Source organism: Nyctibius grandis, chromosome 18, assembly GCF_013368605.1.
Source record: "Nyctibius grandis isolate bNycGra1 chromosome 18, bNycGra1.pri, whole genome shotgun sequence".
Taxonomy (NCBI): Eukaryota; Metazoa; Chordata; class Aves; order Nyctibiiformes; family Nyctibiidae; genus Nyctibius; species Nyctibius grandis.
The window spans coordinates 8,165,254-8,183,997 of NC_090675.1; the positions used below are offsets into that span (position 1 = coordinate 8,165,254).

The 18,744-nt window shown below is 52.8% G+C and overlaps 2 protein-coding genes across 3 annotated transcripts in view; one reads left to right on the forward strand and one right to left on the reverse strand.

Annotated features, from left to right (window-relative positions):
* Positions 1 to 399: 399 nt before the first annotated feature.
* Positions 400 to 6,492, reverse strand: TLCD3A (TLC domain containing 3A). Its single transcript, XM_068415750.1, has 5 exons — positions 6,156 to 6,492; positions 5,438 to 5,521; positions 3,192 to 3,405; positions 2,921 to 3,016; positions 400 to 2,444 (listed from the first exon to the last, which is right to left on the reverse strand). The coding sequence occupies exons 1-5, from the start codon at positions 6,275 to 6,277 to the stop codon at positions 2,175 to 2,177; spliced, it is 786 nt and encodes a 261-aa protein (XP_068271851.1). The 5' UTR covers positions 6,278 to 6,492; the 3' UTR covers positions 400 to 2,174.
* Positions 6,493 to 6,701: 209 nt separating this feature from the next.
* VPS53 (VPS53 subunit of GARP complex) overlaps positions 6,702 to 18,744 on the forward strand; it is a 65,713-nt gene continuing 53,670 nt past the window's right edge. For both annotated transcript variants that reach the window (XM_068415720.1, XM_068415721.1), the window contains exons 1-4: positions 6,702 to 6,810; positions 9,826 to 9,906; positions 11,025 to 11,074; positions 11,903 to 11,969. In XM_068415720.1, the coding sequence (XP_068271821.1) occupies positions 6,727 to 6,810; positions 9,826 to 9,906; positions 11,025 to 11,074; positions 11,903 to 11,969 (282 nt within the window). In that variant the 5' untranslated portion in view covers positions 6,702 to 6,726. The remainder of the gene's footprint in view (positions 6,811 to 9,825; positions 9,907 to 11,024; positions 11,075 to 11,902; positions 11,970 to 18,744) is intronic.

Below are 18,744 nucleotides of genomic sequence, written 5' to 3' on the forward strand. Positions count from 1 at the left end.
AACAGCCACTCTGATTTTCCAGCAGCAATAGCTGTGCAAACGGCTGTTCCTGAGCCCAGCGGCCGGTCCCATGGCCCCCGCCTTGCCTGCCGGCAGCCTGGATTTGTAGAGAGAGCCTGGCAGCCTCCGGCGGCAGGGAAATCGTTTCCCTCTGGCTTCCCTGCTGCCAGCCCTCTCCTCCTGGGCGGATCGCTGGGTTCGCCCCACGGAAGCAAGTCGGGTGAGTTGAGGACGGGCAGGTGCCTTTGGCAGTAGGTGTGCGTTGCTCCTGCCCGGAGGTGAGGGTGCAGTGGGAACCCCGTGTGGTAACACCCCCCTCCCAGAGATGAATGGCACGTGGGAGATAGATCCAGTGATGACTCGGAAAGGAAGTCTTTATTGGTCTCCTGATGGGTGCAGTAGTAAATAGGGCAGTGTTAGTGCAAACTGAGGTGCCTCATTGGCTTTTTTTTTTTTCACCCTTGCATAAGGCACGTTATTTGCAATGAAAACAGTGAGATACAGACATCTGTAACAGGCAGCGAGCGGTTTGTAACATCAGCTGGTCTCGATCGTTAACGTAACAGAAGTGTTTCTGCAATACCCAGCCGCGTGCTGGAAAGAGGCCCTTTTATTTTGTTCTTCCCAGAACCCAGCTGTGGCTGGGACAGGACCCGACACCCCAAAGAACTGGGTCCTCAGCCCTTCCAGCCATTGTTTTTAGAATGAAAGGCACAGAGTGGCCACGGGTCTCCGGGCACGGGGGGCTGCTGGGGCCCTGCTGGTGCGGTACCCCCTGGAGCAGGGGACCCCCAGGCGAGCTCAGGAGGCTGCGGGGAGGAGGTGGCTGCTCTGGCTTGTGCTGGCTGCAGGGAAGGAACTGAACTGCTGCTGTCTGACTTGCACACACCCGCAAGGCTTGCAAACCCCACGGTGCAGGGCGAGCCGGGAAGCCTGTCCCAGTTTCGCTGTGACCGAAGGTGGAAATGGGCAGAACTGATGAAGGACACAGCTCAGCTCAGGTCTGGGGTTGCTGGTTCCTCCTGCACTGACCCAGTTCCCTCTGTCCCAGCCCCTGGCAGACCTTTGCTCGCAGGGGAGTGGGATGGGGCAGGAGGGGTGGACTGTACAACCGGAGCTCAGGCTGTACCGGTACCCAGGGGGTGGGAGAGCAGGGCAGGGCGTGCCATCCGGGCCTTCAGGTACCTGCTGGGGGGATGCAGGGCAAATAAAAGCAACTGCAGTTAGGGGAGAGGGCTGAAAGTTGCATCCCCTGCCAACGCAGGGCTCTGCACAGCGCCCAGAGATGGGCACTTACCAGTCTCCTGTCCCCACCCTGCCCTTCAGCCATGGGCGCTCTGCCCTGCCAGCATTGCTCCGAGACAGCATAACGGTTCCTCTATCCTGGTGTGACCTTCTGTCCCCTCCAGCCCTGCGGGGGACACCGGAGCCCCCCCACCCCGGGCCTGTCAGCCACAGACATCAGAGAGTTGTATTGAAAAGCACCTTTGGGTTTAGTGGAGTCTTAAATGAGTTTGAGCCCAGCGGCAGTGGGAGGTGAGAGCCTGAACGCGGCTGTAGTGTAGAGGCGAGGTCGGTGAAGGTCAGGAACGGGCTGTGCGGAACCACGCTGCAGCCCCCGGGCCTGGCTCTGCTCTCAGCTGGAGGCTGTAAACCAGAGCTGGAGGAGCGAGTCGGGGCCGTGGCAGGGCCGGCACACGGCTCCCCTGGTCCCCCGTGCTGCTGCGTGGGGCCGGGCGCGCTCCAGCATCACCCCCGCTGCCGGGCTGCGGGCTCCTTCACGCCGCGCTCGGTGCCGGTGTCTGGTGTCAGCCCTGAAAGACGCGGGGGGGTTTGTAACAGACCCCTCTTGTGTAACCGCAGCGTTGAATCCCAGAAGGAACGTCGTGCTGACGTGCAGACCTCCTCCACGCTGGCTCTTGCCCTGGCTCCCACGGGTGGGAGGACACGAGGCATGGAGCGGCGTGGGAAGAAAGCCCTCCTAGCCCAGGCTGGCACTGCGTGGCACGGCGGCGGAGACAGCGAGGCTGCTTCCAGCTAGAACAGCCCGGCAGTACGGCTGCTCCCACCACCCTGCTCCCGTGATGGCTCCCGCAGCGCTGGCGGCGAGGGTGGAAGGGCCGAGGGGGGCTGAGCCTTCTGCAGCCCCCGCGCTGGGCTGCTGCTGCCGGCCGTTATCTGCCCCTGTGGGCAGGCGAGCTGCCGTAGAGGCTGGCGGCTTTGCGGCAGATGAGCCTGAACCAGTAGAGCTGGGGCGCGATGAGGGAGGCGTTGGCTACGTTGCAGTGCAGGGGGATGCGGAAAGGCACCATGTAAATGGGGATTCCCACCTGCCTGGCGTAGGCCCCGTACATGAAGGGGAAGAGGAGGATGCGGCAGAGGAAGAAGGTCACCAGGATGAAGATCCCGTTCACCTTGTGCAGGAGCGTGTCCTGCATTTTGAGCTGGGGAAGGAAGAAGGCGAACGTAGAGTGAATGCTGGGTGAGTAGCACTCTGTGGCTCCTCGGGCACTGGCTGTGCTGGGAGCCTGGAGCCGAGCACCCAGCAGGGATGGATGGGGGGAGCAGGAAAGCAGGGTGGGAAGGGATGGAGGAGGAAGGAAGGTGCAGAGGGCCGGGGCAGGAGGGAGCGTGGTGTGGGGGGGAGGCAGGGACAGGAGGGGGCAGCACCAGGACACAGCACTCCCCCAGTTTGGGGATGCCCTGGGCATGCTGCTTACTGGGGAAAGCGATGGGAACCTAACAGGAGGTGGGGAGGAGGGCAGCACTGTGGGGGAGCTTAGGCTTAGAGCTGTGGGGTTGCCCCCCTCTGGGACCCCCAGCCCAGCTGCTGCCTGAACAGGGGCTGATGGAGAAGGGCAGGAAAAGGGTACGAGCTGCTGGGGGTTCCCAGACCCAAGCCCCAGCCCTCCGCACCCACCTGCATGAGGATTTTGCCCAGCGATACGAAAGGTGTGCTCAGCTCTGCTACGAAGATGCAGCCCACAAAGAAGTCCCCCAGCTCTCCCCTGAAGTGCTGCAAATAAAGCCAGCGGTGAGCATGGGGCCCTCCTGGAGAGGTGGCCGGGGGCTAACACCCAGCATCTCCAGGGGCTCCTGCCTGGCAGAGAGGCTTTGCCAGACACAGCTCCGACTGCAGCCACATGGGGCTCCTCGGGGCTGGGCTCCACGGTGGCCATGGCAGCCCTTACCTGGGTGATGGGGGTGAGCACAACGAGGATGAAGAGGTGGTGGGTCACCATGAGCCGCTCCTGCAGGAGGAAGCTCCGCATGCTGGCCAGCGAGTGCTTCTTCTCCTTGATTCCCCTCTCCCGGCTCTTGTGCCAGTGGCAGAGGTACATGACGTAAATGTCGTAGGTCATGTAGGGAACGAGGACCCAGATGTACTCCACGGCCAGCCAGTGCCTAGGGGAGGAGCAGCACACACACAGGCATCGCAACGGCTCCCAGCACCTCGCGATGCTCTAAGAGGTGGGAGAGAGTCGTTAGGTCTGAAATAGAAGCAGCGGATTTCGAAGCTGACGGTAAGCTGAGAGGTGTCGAAATTTAACGTGATTTGGCTCGGCAGAGAAAAGGTACCCGGGACGCGTGGAGGACGCCTCCGCGGCGCTGCCCCCGCTCCGCGCTTGGCCGTGCCAGGCACCGAGCTCGGCCCAGCCAAGCACAAACACGGCGCTAACGGGGAGATCTTGATTAGCCCTAGAGCCGGGTGTTTGCCGTGCGGGCCGGGGGCACAGCACTGCCCGGGATCTGGCACTAATGAACACCCGTGCAGCAGGTAATCTTCTCCCCTAAGCCCTGGGACACCCAGAGCTGACGCTTGGTAGGAGAAAAGCTCCCAGACTGTGTCCCTCCTGCTTGTCACACCGCCTCGGCTGGCGGCCTGACTGGGGGAGCGCTTGGAAAGCACCCGGAGCCCTCGGAGTTAACTAGAGATGCCTGGCCTGGACTTTGGAGAGTGAAGTGTAAAATATCTAATATAGGCAATAAACCCCCGTGAGACAGTTGTCTGTTGAGAAATAATTGCAGGCAGCTGCCTGTTCCCAAAGCCTGTCGGAATCCTGGTTGCACAATCGGGGCTGCAGCAGCAGCAAGCCCTGCTCTGCAGGGACATCAGGTCCTGAAAAAGTCCTGAGTGAAATCACACTGATAAAAAAAAAAATCACCAAAACCACCCTACGCTGCAGCTTAAAGAAACATAGCTTGGGGCCCAAATAAATCTCCTTTTGTTCTCCCATCTCAAGAACAATTTTGTTGTGTTTGCTCCTATTCCTGACAGAAAGCTGTAAAGTGGGAGGGGAAGCGACCAGCTATTGAGTTTGCAAAACTCTCCCAGGGCTTTGGAGGGCAATTACAGCGCCAACAATATCATAATTGGCTGCGTGTGTAAATAAACCGGCAGATTTTACTGCGACCTTTGTGATGCTCCCTGGCGCTCTGTGTTGCTGTCATTCTCCGAGGCCATCCCCGCAGGGCGCTGGGCTGTTGTTTCCTCCGGATTCAAAGAAAATCCAGGTCTCGGAGCACAAAGTGTTTGCACGGAGCTGCTGGCCTTGAGCACGCCCGGGCAAGCACAGAGCTCCGGGGAGGAGGAGGAGGGCTGCTGGCAGCACCTTCCCTCCGCGGGGGTCTGGGGTTCATCACCTGCCCTGTCTGTACAGCAGGGATTTAATTTTAGAGCACAAAGGGAACGTGTTAGACTGCCTGGGATAAGCAGGACTGAGCAATTTGGAGGGACCTCACTATCTAGAGTAACATAGGACATTGCACATCTGTGTACTAAACTGCGCTGACCGAGAGGGCAGCCCTCCCTAAAAATCACCCTAAAATCTGGTGTGTGACAGTTAAAATCCAGCTCAGCATCATTATATCCTTCCCTCCTACAATTCTCTCTGCTGTTCTGGATAATAGCCCTGGTTTTAAGTCTTCTGACCCAGATTGCACTATCACTCCTGCCAAGAGTGCTTCTGGGGCAGTTTATCTCAGCATTGAGGACAAGGCGACGTGATCTTCCTCCAGAGCAAACTCCGTACTGATTTTCTTGTTTCTGGACTCCTTCAGAATCCCTTCGGCACGGAGAAGGTGATGCACCTCTAAAATCAGCTCTCATTAGGTCTGCTTGACTCGTTAGCAATTTCAGCTTCCAGCAAGGAGCCTCCCTACCCCTTTAGAGGTGATGACATCTTTATTTTGTGCTCATATTTGTCTTATTTTTTACCCCTGGTCAGGAGGAGCCCCTCCGCGCTGGCAGAGCAGCCCCGGGTCTGAGCGCACCGTAGGCGGCAGTGCCTTGCAGGGGGTGGACAGCCAGCGCGTTGCCCAAGCCTCCACCCGGAGTGGGGGAAAGAGGAACATGAAACTCTTCCTCTCCCCTTTGTACGTGCTGGGCACGGCCTCCGCGTGGGACCGCGAGGCTCTCGGGTGGGCGCTGGGTTACCTGTCGTACACCACGTCCTTGCAGTTAAGGACAACCGTGATCCCCGACACCGTGGCCATCGTGGCTTGGACCGTTGACACCAACCTGAAACCGAGAGAGAGAGGAAGCGGGTCACTCCACATGCCACCCCAGAAGGGCCGAGGCGCAGGGGTGGCGGCCTCGGCGCGGTTGCACCAGGGGAGCTGTTAGCACTTAGACGCCTACTCCGTGCACACCCGAAAGCCTCGGCAGGGCGAGGAGGAGCTCTGAGCTCTGCCCCTGCGCCCGGGCCCGGGGGCTGCGGCCGGGCTGTCTGTGCCAGGCGCTGCCACCCGGGGACGCGGCGAGGGCTTGTGCCCAGGTCTGGTCCCTTCCAGCCCCGCGGATCAGCGGTGACCCCTGCCCGGCTCCCCGCGGGCAGAGGGAGGGCTGCACCGGGGCATCCCCGCCCAGAGAACGGGTACCAGCCACAGCCGGGGGGTGCCGGCGCCCGGGGGGGCTGTGCTGCCGCCCGCCCCTGATCCCCTCGCGGGGACGGCTCGGCTCGGCACGGCTCGGCACTGCGGCCATCCGGCCCCGGGTCGGGGCACCCCCGGGTGCAGGCTCCCAGCCGCCGGGGCTCGGGGCTCTTGGCCCATCCGGATCGCTCCCGGTCCCGGTCCCGGCCCGCCGCGGTGGGTACCGGTGGCGATGGCGGCCCGGCGCGGTGCGGGTCCCCTCCCGCCGAGCCCGCCCGTACCTGCCGCTGAGGAGGATGCGGTCCTTGAGGCTCCATCCCGGGGCGGCGCAGCGCAGCAACCGGATGCAGAGGACGAAGAGCCCCGGGAAGAAGGCGGAGGCGAGGGCCAGCGTCCGCCACATGGGGACGACCGCCCCGCGCTGCCTCCCGCCGCCGCTTGTCAACAGCGGGCCGGGCGGCGGGCGGGTCCGGCGCGGCTCGGCTGGGCTCGGCTCGGCTCGGCTCGGCACGGCTCGGCTCAGCTAGGCTCGGCTCGGGTCGGCTCGGGTCGGTCCGGCTCGGGTCGGGTCAGCTCGGCTCGGGTCAGCTCAGGTCTGATCGGCTCGGCTCGGCTCGGCTCCGGTCGGCCCGGCTCGGCACGGACCGGCCCCGCCGCTCCCGCCGTCGCCGGGACGCGCCCCGCACCGCCGGGTGCCAGGCCCCGCCCCCGCCCTGTGAAACCCCGCCCACCGTGAGCCCCCGCCCCTGCCAAGCCCCGCCCCGCCCCGGCCCCGCCCCTAGTGCCGGGGCGGGGCGGGGCGTGTCCTCCCGCATCCCGGCGTGCCCTGCGGCCCGGAAGCGGCGGGCCGCCATGGAGGAGGATGAGCCGGAGCTGGCGGCCGAGCTGGGGGCGGCGCTGGAGCTGGCGCCCGCCGTGCAGGCCGCCATCGAGCAGGTGCGCCGGGGCCGCCCGCCGCGGGTCGGGCGGGGGCCGGCTGGGCCTGGCGTGGGGCAGGGCCCGCCCGGTGAGGGGCCGGGGCGGGGCGCGGCCCGGTGCTCGCTCTGTGAGGGCCCCGGCGGGCTGTGACGGGCGCGGGGCCGGCCGTGTCCCTCAGCGAGCTCCGGGCCTCCCGCTGCTGGGCCCCGGGAAGGCCCAGGCTGGCCGTGCTTGGAGGCGGATGCGGCCCGGGTGCCTGGCGCGGGGGGAGAGCCCCGGGCGGGGCGGGCTCTGCCGGTGTCCGGGGTTGCTCGGGCCGCCGGCTCGGGGTTGTCATCTTCCCCCGCAGTGCGAGGGCTGGGCCTGCGCTTGGCCTCAGCCGAGCGTATCTCGTCATTGCACCAGGAGAGGTTTAGATTGGAGATCAGGAACAATTTCTTCCCCCAAAGGGTTGTCAAGCACTGGCACAGGCTGCCCAGGGCAGTGGTGGAGTCACCATCCCTGGAGGGGTTTAAAAGCCGTGTAGATGTGGTGCTGAGGGACATGGGTTAGTGGTGGCCTTGGCAGTGCTGGGTTAATGGTTGGACTCAAAGGGCCTTTCCAACAAAAACCATTCTGTGTTTGGCTGTTCTGTGGTGGGGCACACCTGGGTTCGCTGGCTTCTAATTGAATACTTGTTACTTGGTACATAAAGCATCTGAATGGAGTCAAGTGGCCTGTGACTCACCTGGAGTCAGGATAAGCTGAATTCATGGCCTGACTTGTGTGAGCAATATTATGTTCTAGCCTAAGTCCTCCAGTGTTCCCTGAAACCCTTTGTGGCACTCGGAGCCCAGCAAAAGTCTGTGAGAACCCGGGGTAACATCACGTGTTTGTTGGAGTCTGTGACCGAGCTTGCACTGACTTCAGCCAGCCCCTCTGTCTGGAGAGCTCTTTCGTGTAGCAGGAGTCTGTGGACAGAAACAGGAGCTGTGTCACAAAGTACCACTCAATAAGTTTTCTCACTTTCTTGAGTGTTGAGGCTTGTGGATCACTTTTGGTGCCTCCCCTTAAAGAACTAGGGCAGACCCGTGGTGGCTGGCACAACATCTCAAGTGAGCCCAGCACCAGAAGGTGAGGAACGTAGCACAGTTTCTCTGTGGGTGCTGTGCCAGCTTGGGACTATTATTGCTCCAAAGAAAGAGACACCCCCTGTACTCTCGTCTTTGCGTGGGGTTGGCACACCTGACAGTAAACCATTAAGGAATTTTTGGTGAAACCTTGAGAATTGCTAAATCAAATGCCAGCTTCTAAAGGACACCTGGAACTTGTCCAGAAAAAGAATCATCTGCACTTCATAGAGCTGTTATGTTGGAAAGCCAGAGAAGTCTGGTGTGATTTCTGCATTGTACAACCAAAGTCAGTTGCCTAATGACATTTTCATCAAGCACAAAATGGCTCTTCAAGGTAAAGCATGTCTTTTAGAGACAGTCTTGAGTTGAGGTTTTGAGCAACGGAGAATCCACCGTATCCCTGGCTGAGTTATTTTAACAGCTAATAAGGCTGCAGGCAGATGTTCACATCCTGAGCAAGGGCAGATGTTGAGGGTGACAGTGCCTCCTGCCTTGCATCACTTCCTCATTGGCACTTCCCAACCCAATAATCTACTTGTTCCTTTGAGTGCTCCTTAATTAGCTTTGGGCAAAACCTGCCAGGTTCTGGTTAAATGAGCAGAACTAGCTCAGCTGACTTCTGTCTGAAGTGGGGTAGGTGCTCCACCAAAGGTGGGGTGGCCATTTCTGCTTAATGGGTTGTGACAAAGACCTGGGAGTGGCAGCTTCAGCTGGCACAGCTCAGCGTTGATCTCTATCTGCAGTTTGAGAGTGGATCTTCCATCCAGCCCCTTGCTTCAGCTGCTCTTAATGCTTGTGGAGATTTGGGATTAATTGAACGTGCAGGAGTTGTGAGCCCAGAGCAGGACAGGCTGGTTGGGATGCTGCAACTGTGCTCATACGATGGGCTAATGCCAGAGCATCTTCCTCACTCGGGCATGACCTCATGCATGTTTAACCGCTGCCTGCTTCTCTTTAGCCACAGGAGTAGCTTTGGGGAAGCTGCTGAAGAGGCCTATTTCAGGGAGAAGTTGCTCTCATTTAAACGGGCTCACAAAGCTGCTGCTTTTACACTGCAAAATGTGTAAAATAATGTAAACACTGCACGTGACCAGGGTGATGTGTGGAGGTGATGCTGCGGTGTGAGCTGGGCAGGGTTTTGACCGTGGAGTGCAGAGCTGATGGCTCTAGAAATATGGAAGGAATATGGTAGCAGAGGAGGGAACACAGCATATTTTAGTCTGTGGGGATGAAAAGCGAAGCTTGGCAGCTGCGTTGGCATTGTTTGAGCTGCTTCTGAGGAGAGATGCGATCTGTTTGCACCACAGCTGCTCTTTTCCCTTTGCCGTGGGTAGGAAGAATCATTCAGCAGATTGTTTTGCAAAGAATCATTCAGCAGATAGTTTTTCTCCCACTTTTTCATGAGAAAATGGCAAACCCAAGTCTCCAGAGAACTTGTGCGACCATTTCTGAATTCATCATGTTTCCTGTCACGTGGCTGTGAAAAGCAGATCCTGGGGCTCTCACCCCTGGGCCTTGCAAAGACAAGGGCGATGCCTCAGCAGGGGGGTTCATTTCCAGACAACAGCAAAAGCATCAGCATGGTTTGGGATGCCTAATTAATGGCTTCTGTGTCTCTGGAATTTCTTGCACATGATCGATTGTGCTGGGGCTCTAGGTGGAACCGTGCACGTATGTCATCTGCGGTTACCCAGGCTGATATCCACAGGAATTTTAATAGCTCAGAGACATCCAGAGCACGTAGGTGCTTTACTCCTGGGCAGAGGCCTGACGGCTCTCTGTGCACGCTGGTTAGAATAGGGCTGTGAAACACAACTGGAAGTGGGTGCTGAAGTAATTAAAAGTAGTAGATACTGTGTAAAGTTACAGGAATTAACGGTGATGTATTGTTGATTGTGTTTGTTTTCCTCTCTCTCTTCAGGTATTTCCCAGCCAAGATCCACTGGACAGAGCAGATTTCAATGCTGTGGAGTATATTAATACTCTCTTTCCCACTGAGCAAGTAAGTAGTGCTCACAGTACAGCCCTTTCAGTGCAAGGAGGAACCTGATAGTAAATGACTGAAGGTGTGTTTAAACGTGTACCCAGGCCCTCTCTTTTAAACAGTAGCACAGGTAGTAAGACTATAACAATAATCACTTCTTAAATTCACATCTCACGAGGTTCACTGTCATTATGTAGTTTCTTTCCACCCAAAGTGCTTGCTGCAGTAGAAGTCCTGCTTTCACCTTGTAGAAATAAACCAGTTTTCTATATAGAGGTTTCCCTTGCAGTAAATTTCATAACTTGCTGTGTATTAAGCATTGGTGCATCCTCAGGAGTTTTAACCAATAAAGCAAGTGTTGCCTGTGAAATGTGACTAGAGAGTCATCCGTGTTTGAAACCTATTGTTTGGTTTGAGATAGATGTAAGGAAGGAGATTCCCGTGGGCTCGTATCGGTACTTTGTCTTCCCCACATCAGCCCCGGGGGCAGTTTTGGACTAAGCTGTTGTAAAAATGAGCTGTTTCTGCAGCTCGAGATATGGTTGTGAGGCAGCTCCAACATTTGCTGTGTTTAAGATCCTCTGCAGCACTGGATTTTTGGGCTTTCAGCCGTTTCCAGTCGCTTTGCTGGTGGTGCTGGCTTGGCTTTTTCCCCTTTGCCAGTAGCAGAGAGCTGTTTCCCCTTCAATACCCCCACTACAGCTCCGGCAGCAGCCAGGCCTCCTCCAGCCCGTGTGCTGGGTGTCCGGGCTCTGAGGAAGGTCTCTGCCCAGGGAAGGTGCAGCTCTGTCCCCGGTGCCCACTGGAGGTCACTGTCACCACGGCGCTTGGGGAGCAGCTCTGCGGAGGAGGCAGGGCTCAGGGCACCCTGCTTGCCCGGGGCTGGCTGGGAAGCGGGGAGCCTCTGGGACCTGCAGGGCTGCACCCTGGCCTGCCCTGTCTTCTGCTGCTCTTCCTTATGTCACCTGAGGAGCAGCTACGTTGCTGTGTGTCTCAGTTCCTCCCTCTGTAAAATAAAGTCATTGCTCTCCTCTTTGCGAAGTTCCATGCATGAGAAGGTGTTAGGTGTCACAGCTGATGTGAATCCCAGTAAAAGGTTCCTCCTTTCACTTCTCTCTGTTTTTTTCTTGTTGTAGTCTTTGGCAAACATCGATGAAGTTGTGAACAAAATCAGATTGAAAATAAGGTAAATGTTCCTTCATTTCATTGCATCTCAGGTGGCAAGTAGCCTGGTTGTCACCGAGGCTTCATAAATACAGCCTTTGTACTAGAGCTGATAGAAATTAATTTGCTTAAAAGGCATGAATAGGGTCAGTCTCAAGTCCAGTAGTGGGACAGAGACAAAAATGACTCCCTGTAACTATAATCCTTTTTTATACTTCGCCCCTGTTGTATAATACGTGCCTTTCAGGTTATTTTAGCTGATGGGTTGCAAAGTAAAGGTTTGAAAAAACAATGAACTAAGAATCAACAAGTACCAAATTTTAGTACAGTCTGAAGGCTGAGAGAACAGACTACCCAGAAGATTTGGTTGGTGAAAATCTATTGTGTTTGTAAGGCCAAAATAGCAATTGTAAAACCTCTCTTTTTGTATTTTTTTTTTTATTGTCATTACTGGTACTAAAAGTACAAAATAAATATAAGTGTGGGAAATACTTAAATTTTCTGGGCAGTCTGGCATTACCAACCTGAAATGTTGAGACAGCACTTTAATATGTGGAAAGTGGAAATAAAAATGGACAAGGGAAAACTGACAATATTGCATAAGGGAGGATAAATGCAAGAAGCCCTGATTAAATTAGGAAATGGATTTTTTTTTTTTGCAACAGGAGTTTTAAATTAGGTAAGATAGTGATGTCCTACAGAGAGAGAGAGGAGGGGGAAAAAAGTGAGCTTAGCATTGGTAGCACCAGCTTTTTTATTTTAAATCTGTTCTGTAGCTCTCAAGGTTCCGACGATTGTTTGGGTCAGGCACATAGAGAATGAGTTTGACATTACAGATTCTTTTCTCCAGGAGGCTGGATGACAACATTCGAACTGTAGTGAGAGGACAGACCAACGTGGGACAGGATGGCAGGCAGGTATGTGCATCTCACCTCCAGTCATGCCAAGGGTTCTCATCTTGTGAGGCCAAATTGAGGAAGGGCTCTGGCAGGCAGAAACCCCCTCTCGTTGTTAGGGAAGTGTTTCTGCTGTCTCTTAGACTAATGACTCTGAGCTGCTCACTGAAGAGCTGTTCTCGCCTGCTTTCTGATTGCCCTCCAAAGGGAAGTGAATGAGAAATTGATTTAAAAATCAAAGCAAAATCAGGAAGCTTGTGGTTGTACCACTCTAAAGCTAACGGTAAAATAAACAGGATTAAATAGGTACAAGCACATTTGCTCCTGAGTAAGGATCAATAAAAGGCTATTTAGCCTTTTAATGAGGCTGTTTGCTGAGGTATCCCGAGTTGCTGGTGACTAAGCCTGATGACTGCCTGCCAGTTCATCGTGCATGTCTTATTCAGCTATCAGGTTTTCACTTGTCTCTTGCTTGACAGATGTGTTTGCTCAGAGTACGGTGTTGAACAGCACGGCCACGGCTGCAGTGTTTGTGAACACTGAGCTTGGTCCACGTGGTATCTGATTTTGAGGTATCACCCGGTGCTGCTGTATTTCCTGTGTCTATTCTGTTTTAAACCAGGAGCATTGATGCCTTGAATCATCAGTCATACTGCTTTCCTCAGCATCAACACTGACTCATCTATTTAATAGCAGATTTCAGACTAGTTTGCTGGGATGGGGTAGTCATCCCCTCACCAGTGTGGCTGGCTGTATTTTCCACTTCTTGCTGCAGTAGCCATTGGCGTGTATTTCTAATCCTGCCTCTGCCACAGAGTCTGTGGCCTTGAGTGAGTTCTTTAACTTATCTATGCCTTTGTATTGCTTTAAAAAAATGAGACACTTACCTCTCCTAGCAGAACTAGTTTAGTGCTTGCGTGGTTGCCTGAGTGCTGCTATTAAACTGGGGATGTTGGGATGTGGCATGCCTAGGAGTGGTGCTGCCTGTAATCACTGTGCAGGGATGAGACAAGAAATCAAGCGGGGAGGCAATTACAGAAATGGAGGAGGGAGTGGAAACTAGTGCAGTGCTTGGAGAGTTTGGGTATGATTGGGAAGCTGGTGCTGTTGTAGCCTTTTGGGCTTATTTGAGGTGACAAGTTCAGAGAAGACCACAAAAAAGTGGGATCAAGAAGAGCCGTGGGTGAGAATCGCCCAGAGTGCCCCAGGACTTGCAGGTCACAAGGATGGACGTGGCGAGAGATGAACAAACACGGTGCCGTGGTTAGCTGTGCTTGCAGGGTAACAAAAGGTCCCTGTGCTGCGGAGATATGGCAAGCTTTGTTTAGAGCTTTGCCTTCTGTCTGTCCTTTCTCACTCTTTAATCCCTTTGAAGTTCTCCGAAGCACACGCAGACAGACTCGGACAGTGTCCTGCTCTGAAGTACTGGGGAGGCAGCTCTGTCTGTGCAGCCCTTCGTTTAGTTTGGTTGTAAAGGAACCAGTTAAACTCCTGTCCAAGTAAAAACCTTCCAACGTGTGTGTATGTGGCGTGTCAGTGCAGGGCATCTTTCAAGTGGCCTGGAGCTGCCATCACAAATATTCCTGTATTTAGCTATGAATTTTTCCATTTTCCCTCACTTTGCTGCTTTGCAAGGTAGAAGCAGACTTTAAGACAGATGCCAGAGCTTGCAGTTGCATGAACTGCGTGGGCTAAGGCCAGACAGTCTTCCAGAAGCATAACGGTTGTTTCTTGCTTTAAGAGATCCAAGCAAATACTGAAACCATTCAATTATTGGAAGTGTTAGTTCTCTGGTAAGAAAAATTGCTTGAATCTGAAATGCTGCGAGCTTTTTCTTTCTGTGTTTCTAATCCAAGTCCACCATTTCACACTTGTATGTGCATTTTGTAGGCGAATTGCTGGACCCAGACTGTTAGAACGGCAGGACTTGGCTGGGCGTTGAAGTTTAAAGCAGTAAAGGAGTGTCAGCAAGCTGAGGCCTTGCATGTTAGCTGGTGCGAGGGACCTGCAGTGGAAGAGGGCAGCTTACAGTGCTGGGGAGTGCTTGAATTGCATTTCAGTTTGAGATGAAATTTTGTGTTTGTGTCCCCAGAACCAGAGGAAACCTGGAAGAAACATTTGCTGTTCCTGTCACCCCCTGCACTGCTTTCTCCGAGCAGTGCATCCTGTGTGCTAGCTGGAGTGGGACAGCCTTTTTCATGTGACCACCTTGTTGATAGCTGATTGTGGGGGTGAAACCCTTGCTTTTCAGCTTCAGCTGCCTGTTCCTGTGCTGAAGGGTGCCTTTGTTTTACCAGCATATTTTCAGTGGTATCAAGGACACTTAGAAACATTAAGCTTTTGTAGATCAAGAGGCTTCTCCCACTTGGAGAGGAAGGGTTTCATTTTCCAGTGTACGGTAAGAAATTGTTTTGAAACAACTGAAAACAAGGTGCCTTCAGTGCTCTGCTGGGAAGGGAGTCAGTGCTACTGAAAGGGGCTTTTTTGCTTATTTACCATTTCTGGTAATAGTTTGGTCCCACAATAAAGTTAGATTCTTTCTTCTGATCTTCTGTTCTTATTAAATTTGTAGGAAATTTGTATCCTCAAGACCAGTGTTTCCCTGCAAAGTTTGACTGAAGCATATGCATGGGTAGATAGTGTCATCCCGTGAACCTCTCCCTTAGGAAGCCCAGGATGAAGATCGTTACTGCATTTTATCGTAGTAACTACAACTGCAAACCACCCTTGATTAATCCAGAGACAGTTGGCAACGAGCTTTTGCAATAGGTTTACAACAAAGCTTAAAACCAGCCACAGCGAGAAGTTTAATCTTCAGATACCTTTTCCCATTTATAACACTTTCTTACCATATGAGATGTCCATAGCCTGTAGTAGCAGTACTTGCAGCAGACTCGCTTTTGAAAAAGCCATTCCTGTCTTTTGACTTACTTCCATCCCTTGACACACTGAGACCCAGGAGGAATGATGCAGTCTGTCGTGTCCTTGAAAGTGTGTGCTGTAAATAACAGTGCGTGTGAACTCTGATGTTGTACCTGCTGGAATTCCAGTGGGAGCTCAGGATCCTCTGTATTTATCGCAAGATTGGACCTGGAAGTTGCAAAAGCCTCTTCCCTTCAGTCACATTCTGTCCTAACGACTCATGATACAAACTGTAATCAGCGTTTGCCATAATTGCCCGACTGCATGGTATCGGAGCTAGTGGAGCTGTTCTTGTCTGGAGAGTAAATAATAGTTTTCATAAACATCCTTGCAATCTCTGGCTTCCTTCCAAAGGAAATGTAAACCTCGGATGCAGTGGTAGAAGGAAAAAAAAGTTCTTGCTTCAGTCAAAGCAAGCGAGGAGGGGGTTCCCTGCGGAGCCCCGTGTCAGCCGTGCCCTGCCCGCCTCGGGTGTGTGTGGGGAGGCAGAGCCGCACACACGAGCGGTTGCCACCCCTGCTGCCCTTGCAGGTGAGGGAGCACCGTGTGCCGTGGGTGCAGGAGCTGACTCAGGAAGCTCCTCTTTGGCTTTTCCATCTCCTGTCAGCCTTAACTACCAAACACAGGGTTGGAATCTCATGTAGGCCGTCGGTTCAAGTGCTGCTCAGATCAGTGGGACCTGCCATCAACCTATCTAATCTCTTTTTTTGGTAGCGTGTTTGGAGATCAGTGATACCAGGCAGGGTCCTAGAAGACAAACTGAGGGTATTTAGCATTTAACAGCTTGCTTTCTCTTTGGGGAAGGGGTCAGTTACCAGCTGTGCCCAGCAAAGCAGCCTTCCTCATCCAGTGGAGGAGCAGTGCTTCACTGAGCCTTGGTGAGAGCTGCACCTTTGCAGCTGTCCAGGAGAGGGGAGCCCAGCCTTGGTTTTGAGATCAGGGTAAGGTTTTACTGATCACTGACAGGGAGGGAGTGCTGCCAGCAGAGACATGTCTGAACAGTGCTGCATGTTATTCTCCCAGTTAGAGCAATCTAAATCCCAGTCAGACCCAGTGGGGAAGATGCAGTATGCAGCTATGGGAGCGTGCTCTCCATGCTCCTTAAGGGAAGGAGACCTTAGGGATAGCATGTTCAAAATCCTAATCGCAGATCCAGCCACTGTATTCTGTGATGGAGTCTTCTGTCCTGTCCAGCTGGAAATGTGGTGGTGGTGGTGATGATGGGGATAACACTTCTGTACTCCACCTGGGTGCCGAGATGATTGAGCAGGTCTTGGAGGTGAGTTGTAGGTATGAGAAGGATGTAAGAGGAGCTTTTTATAGTCAGTCTTTTAAACTGTCTCCCAAATAGTCTTGATCACATACACATGTTCATATAAAATAGTGTTTAGGTGCCTGAAAAAGCAGATTCTGAATCTAAAAATAAAGTCAACCAAATAGATGTGGCCCCAAAAGAGTTATTTAGGCAGCTCTAAAGACAGGAGTGCTCCCTTCTCCCCAAAGCATAACGTTTCCCAGTTCAAAGCATCTGCCTTTTTGAAATTTTGCCCTAGAATTTCCTCCAAATGCAAAAGCCTTAAAATAGTCTGGCTCATTTGGCTTCCCCTTCCTGGTGCGATATTTCAGTTAAATCTGTAGACAATACCATGAGCTTCAGAAATTATCTCACTAATGATCCTTTTATGGGAGGAAACAACAGTCGTGGGTGGAACATTCCTCTGCAGGGCGTAACAGAATTTTCCTTGGGAGTCCCAGACTTGGGCTATTTCGGCTGCCTCGGGAGAGGCTGGGAATGCAGGAGCTGCTGCGGCTCCGTGGTAACGAGATGCGGCTCAAGCTGCGCCTGCAGTTTCTGGGGAGCCAGTGTTATCCCATTTTTCCTCTGTGAGGTTTTTCTCAGAGCTGCTGCTGAACTGGAGTCTGGGCTGACCTTGCTGAGAGCTGCAGTCCAGTTGTGGCATCATTTCCTCTCTGCCCTAGGGTGTAGTATAAAAAGTTCCCATAGATTTTTTTCCACTGAGCGTTTAACACACTCCGTACATTTTTATTTGTCACTCTTTAGTTGTGTTTATTGCTAAACCTTCTGCATGGACTGGCTGTAATTTTTTTGACAGCTGCTGACATGCCTTTACTGGTTGTTTGGCTGAAGCTGCTTCACCTATCAGGCTTTTGTCCTTGTAATGAAGGAGCCTCTGCAGTCTAGTTTAACCCTTGACAGTATCTGTGCAACCAGGACGTGGGTGCCAGGGTCAGTAAAGGTGAGGCAGCTTCCTACAAAATCTATTTCTGAAGGAATGAAGAATTCAAGAGGAATCCTAAGGTTTGTGGCTTTATAGTTTGAATCTAAAAAAAATATTTGTTATCTCTGGTCCATCTTTCCCTTCCTGCCCTGTGTGCAGGAATTTCAAATGAAATTGAGTAAAGACTGTGTTTTAAAGCAAAGATTGGTTTATCGCTCAGTATCTCCTACTGTATTAGGGTCTGGCTCCATTAGTGCTAGAACAAAGTTAAGTGTTAACAAGAAGAGAGAAGGGATGTTTTCTGGGCTGGGAGAAGCCTTGCATGTTTCTCATGGCTGAAGACACTGGTTGATAACTTGGATTGCTTTGGTTGGCTCCTGCTCTGTAAGAACAGTAATATTTTCTTTTTCATAACTACAGCAGCACAAGAAAAGAGATGGCAGGTGCTGTGGTTAAAGAACACAAATCATTCTTGCTGCCCAGCACAGCAGTAGGCAGCTCAATTAGCCACCCCATCCTTTGGTAACCAGTGCTGTCTTTTGGTTGCATGTAAAAATAAATGTCTCAGCTCTGCAGCTGCGGGGAGGCTCAGACTGCCTGCCCTGCCCTGTGTGTGCTGCAGGGTCTGGCAGTGGTAAAGCCTGTGGAAGGAGGAGGATGTGTCTGGCATAGAAAAATGCCCACAGGTTTGACAAGGTCATGGATGGAAGTAGGTGAAATACTTTTTACCCCTGTTTGTGTGGAGGTGGCTTTTTTGACTGCAGGTTGTGTTTCACGCTAAACTAAGGTAGTCAGTGCTTTCAGATCTACTGTGGGCACTTTTATTTCATTTTTTAAAAATTTATTTAAATAGATGCTCACTTCCAGACGTCAAATTGCACGCTGCTTCCTTGGCTGCAGTGCCCAGGTTTGGCTCGTGTGGTTGGCGTTGATGTGCCTCTGCTGCTGGGACAGCACTGACTGCCTTTGCCTGAGCCGTAAGAGCAGACGAGGAAAATAATTGTAAGCTCCTAATAACTGATTAAGCCTAAGTCTATAAAATATCTGGGGGCTTTTTTGGTGTCACAGTCTGATTTTGTAGGCACCATCTTTCAGTTATATTAATTCTCTCCTGCATGGCTAAGCTTTATCTCCTGTTTTTTTGATGAATGGGTCATTATTCTGAAATATGAACAGTCCAGTGTTAGATTTCAATACGTTTTAAGATGGTAAATGGATGAGGGTTAAATATTGTGCCTTAAGCTGTGTAATTTTATATATTTTTTTATAAAAAAAGGTCATGCCACAGATTCTGTAAGACTCCAGTTGAGTGATTAAAGTCCCATAATATTCTTTTGTAACCAATGAATAATAAGCAGAAGTTGGGCTGCCAAAATAAATCAAAAGTTAGTTTCATTTACAGTCATTTCCCTAGTGAATTATGACAGTTGGACAATCTCCTTCCCATCTAAGAGGCACAGTGAGCTTTTTCCAGCCTAGAAGATGTTTATTGAAAAGGGTTTCAGGTGAATGGCACGCCAAGAAGAAATAGTGCTGTTTATTATCCTTCTGGCTACTGGCCATGAAAACTGGCATCTGCAGCTGCATGAAGAGGTCAGGTGTTACTTTTGCCATCTGCTGCAAAGCCTGGTTCA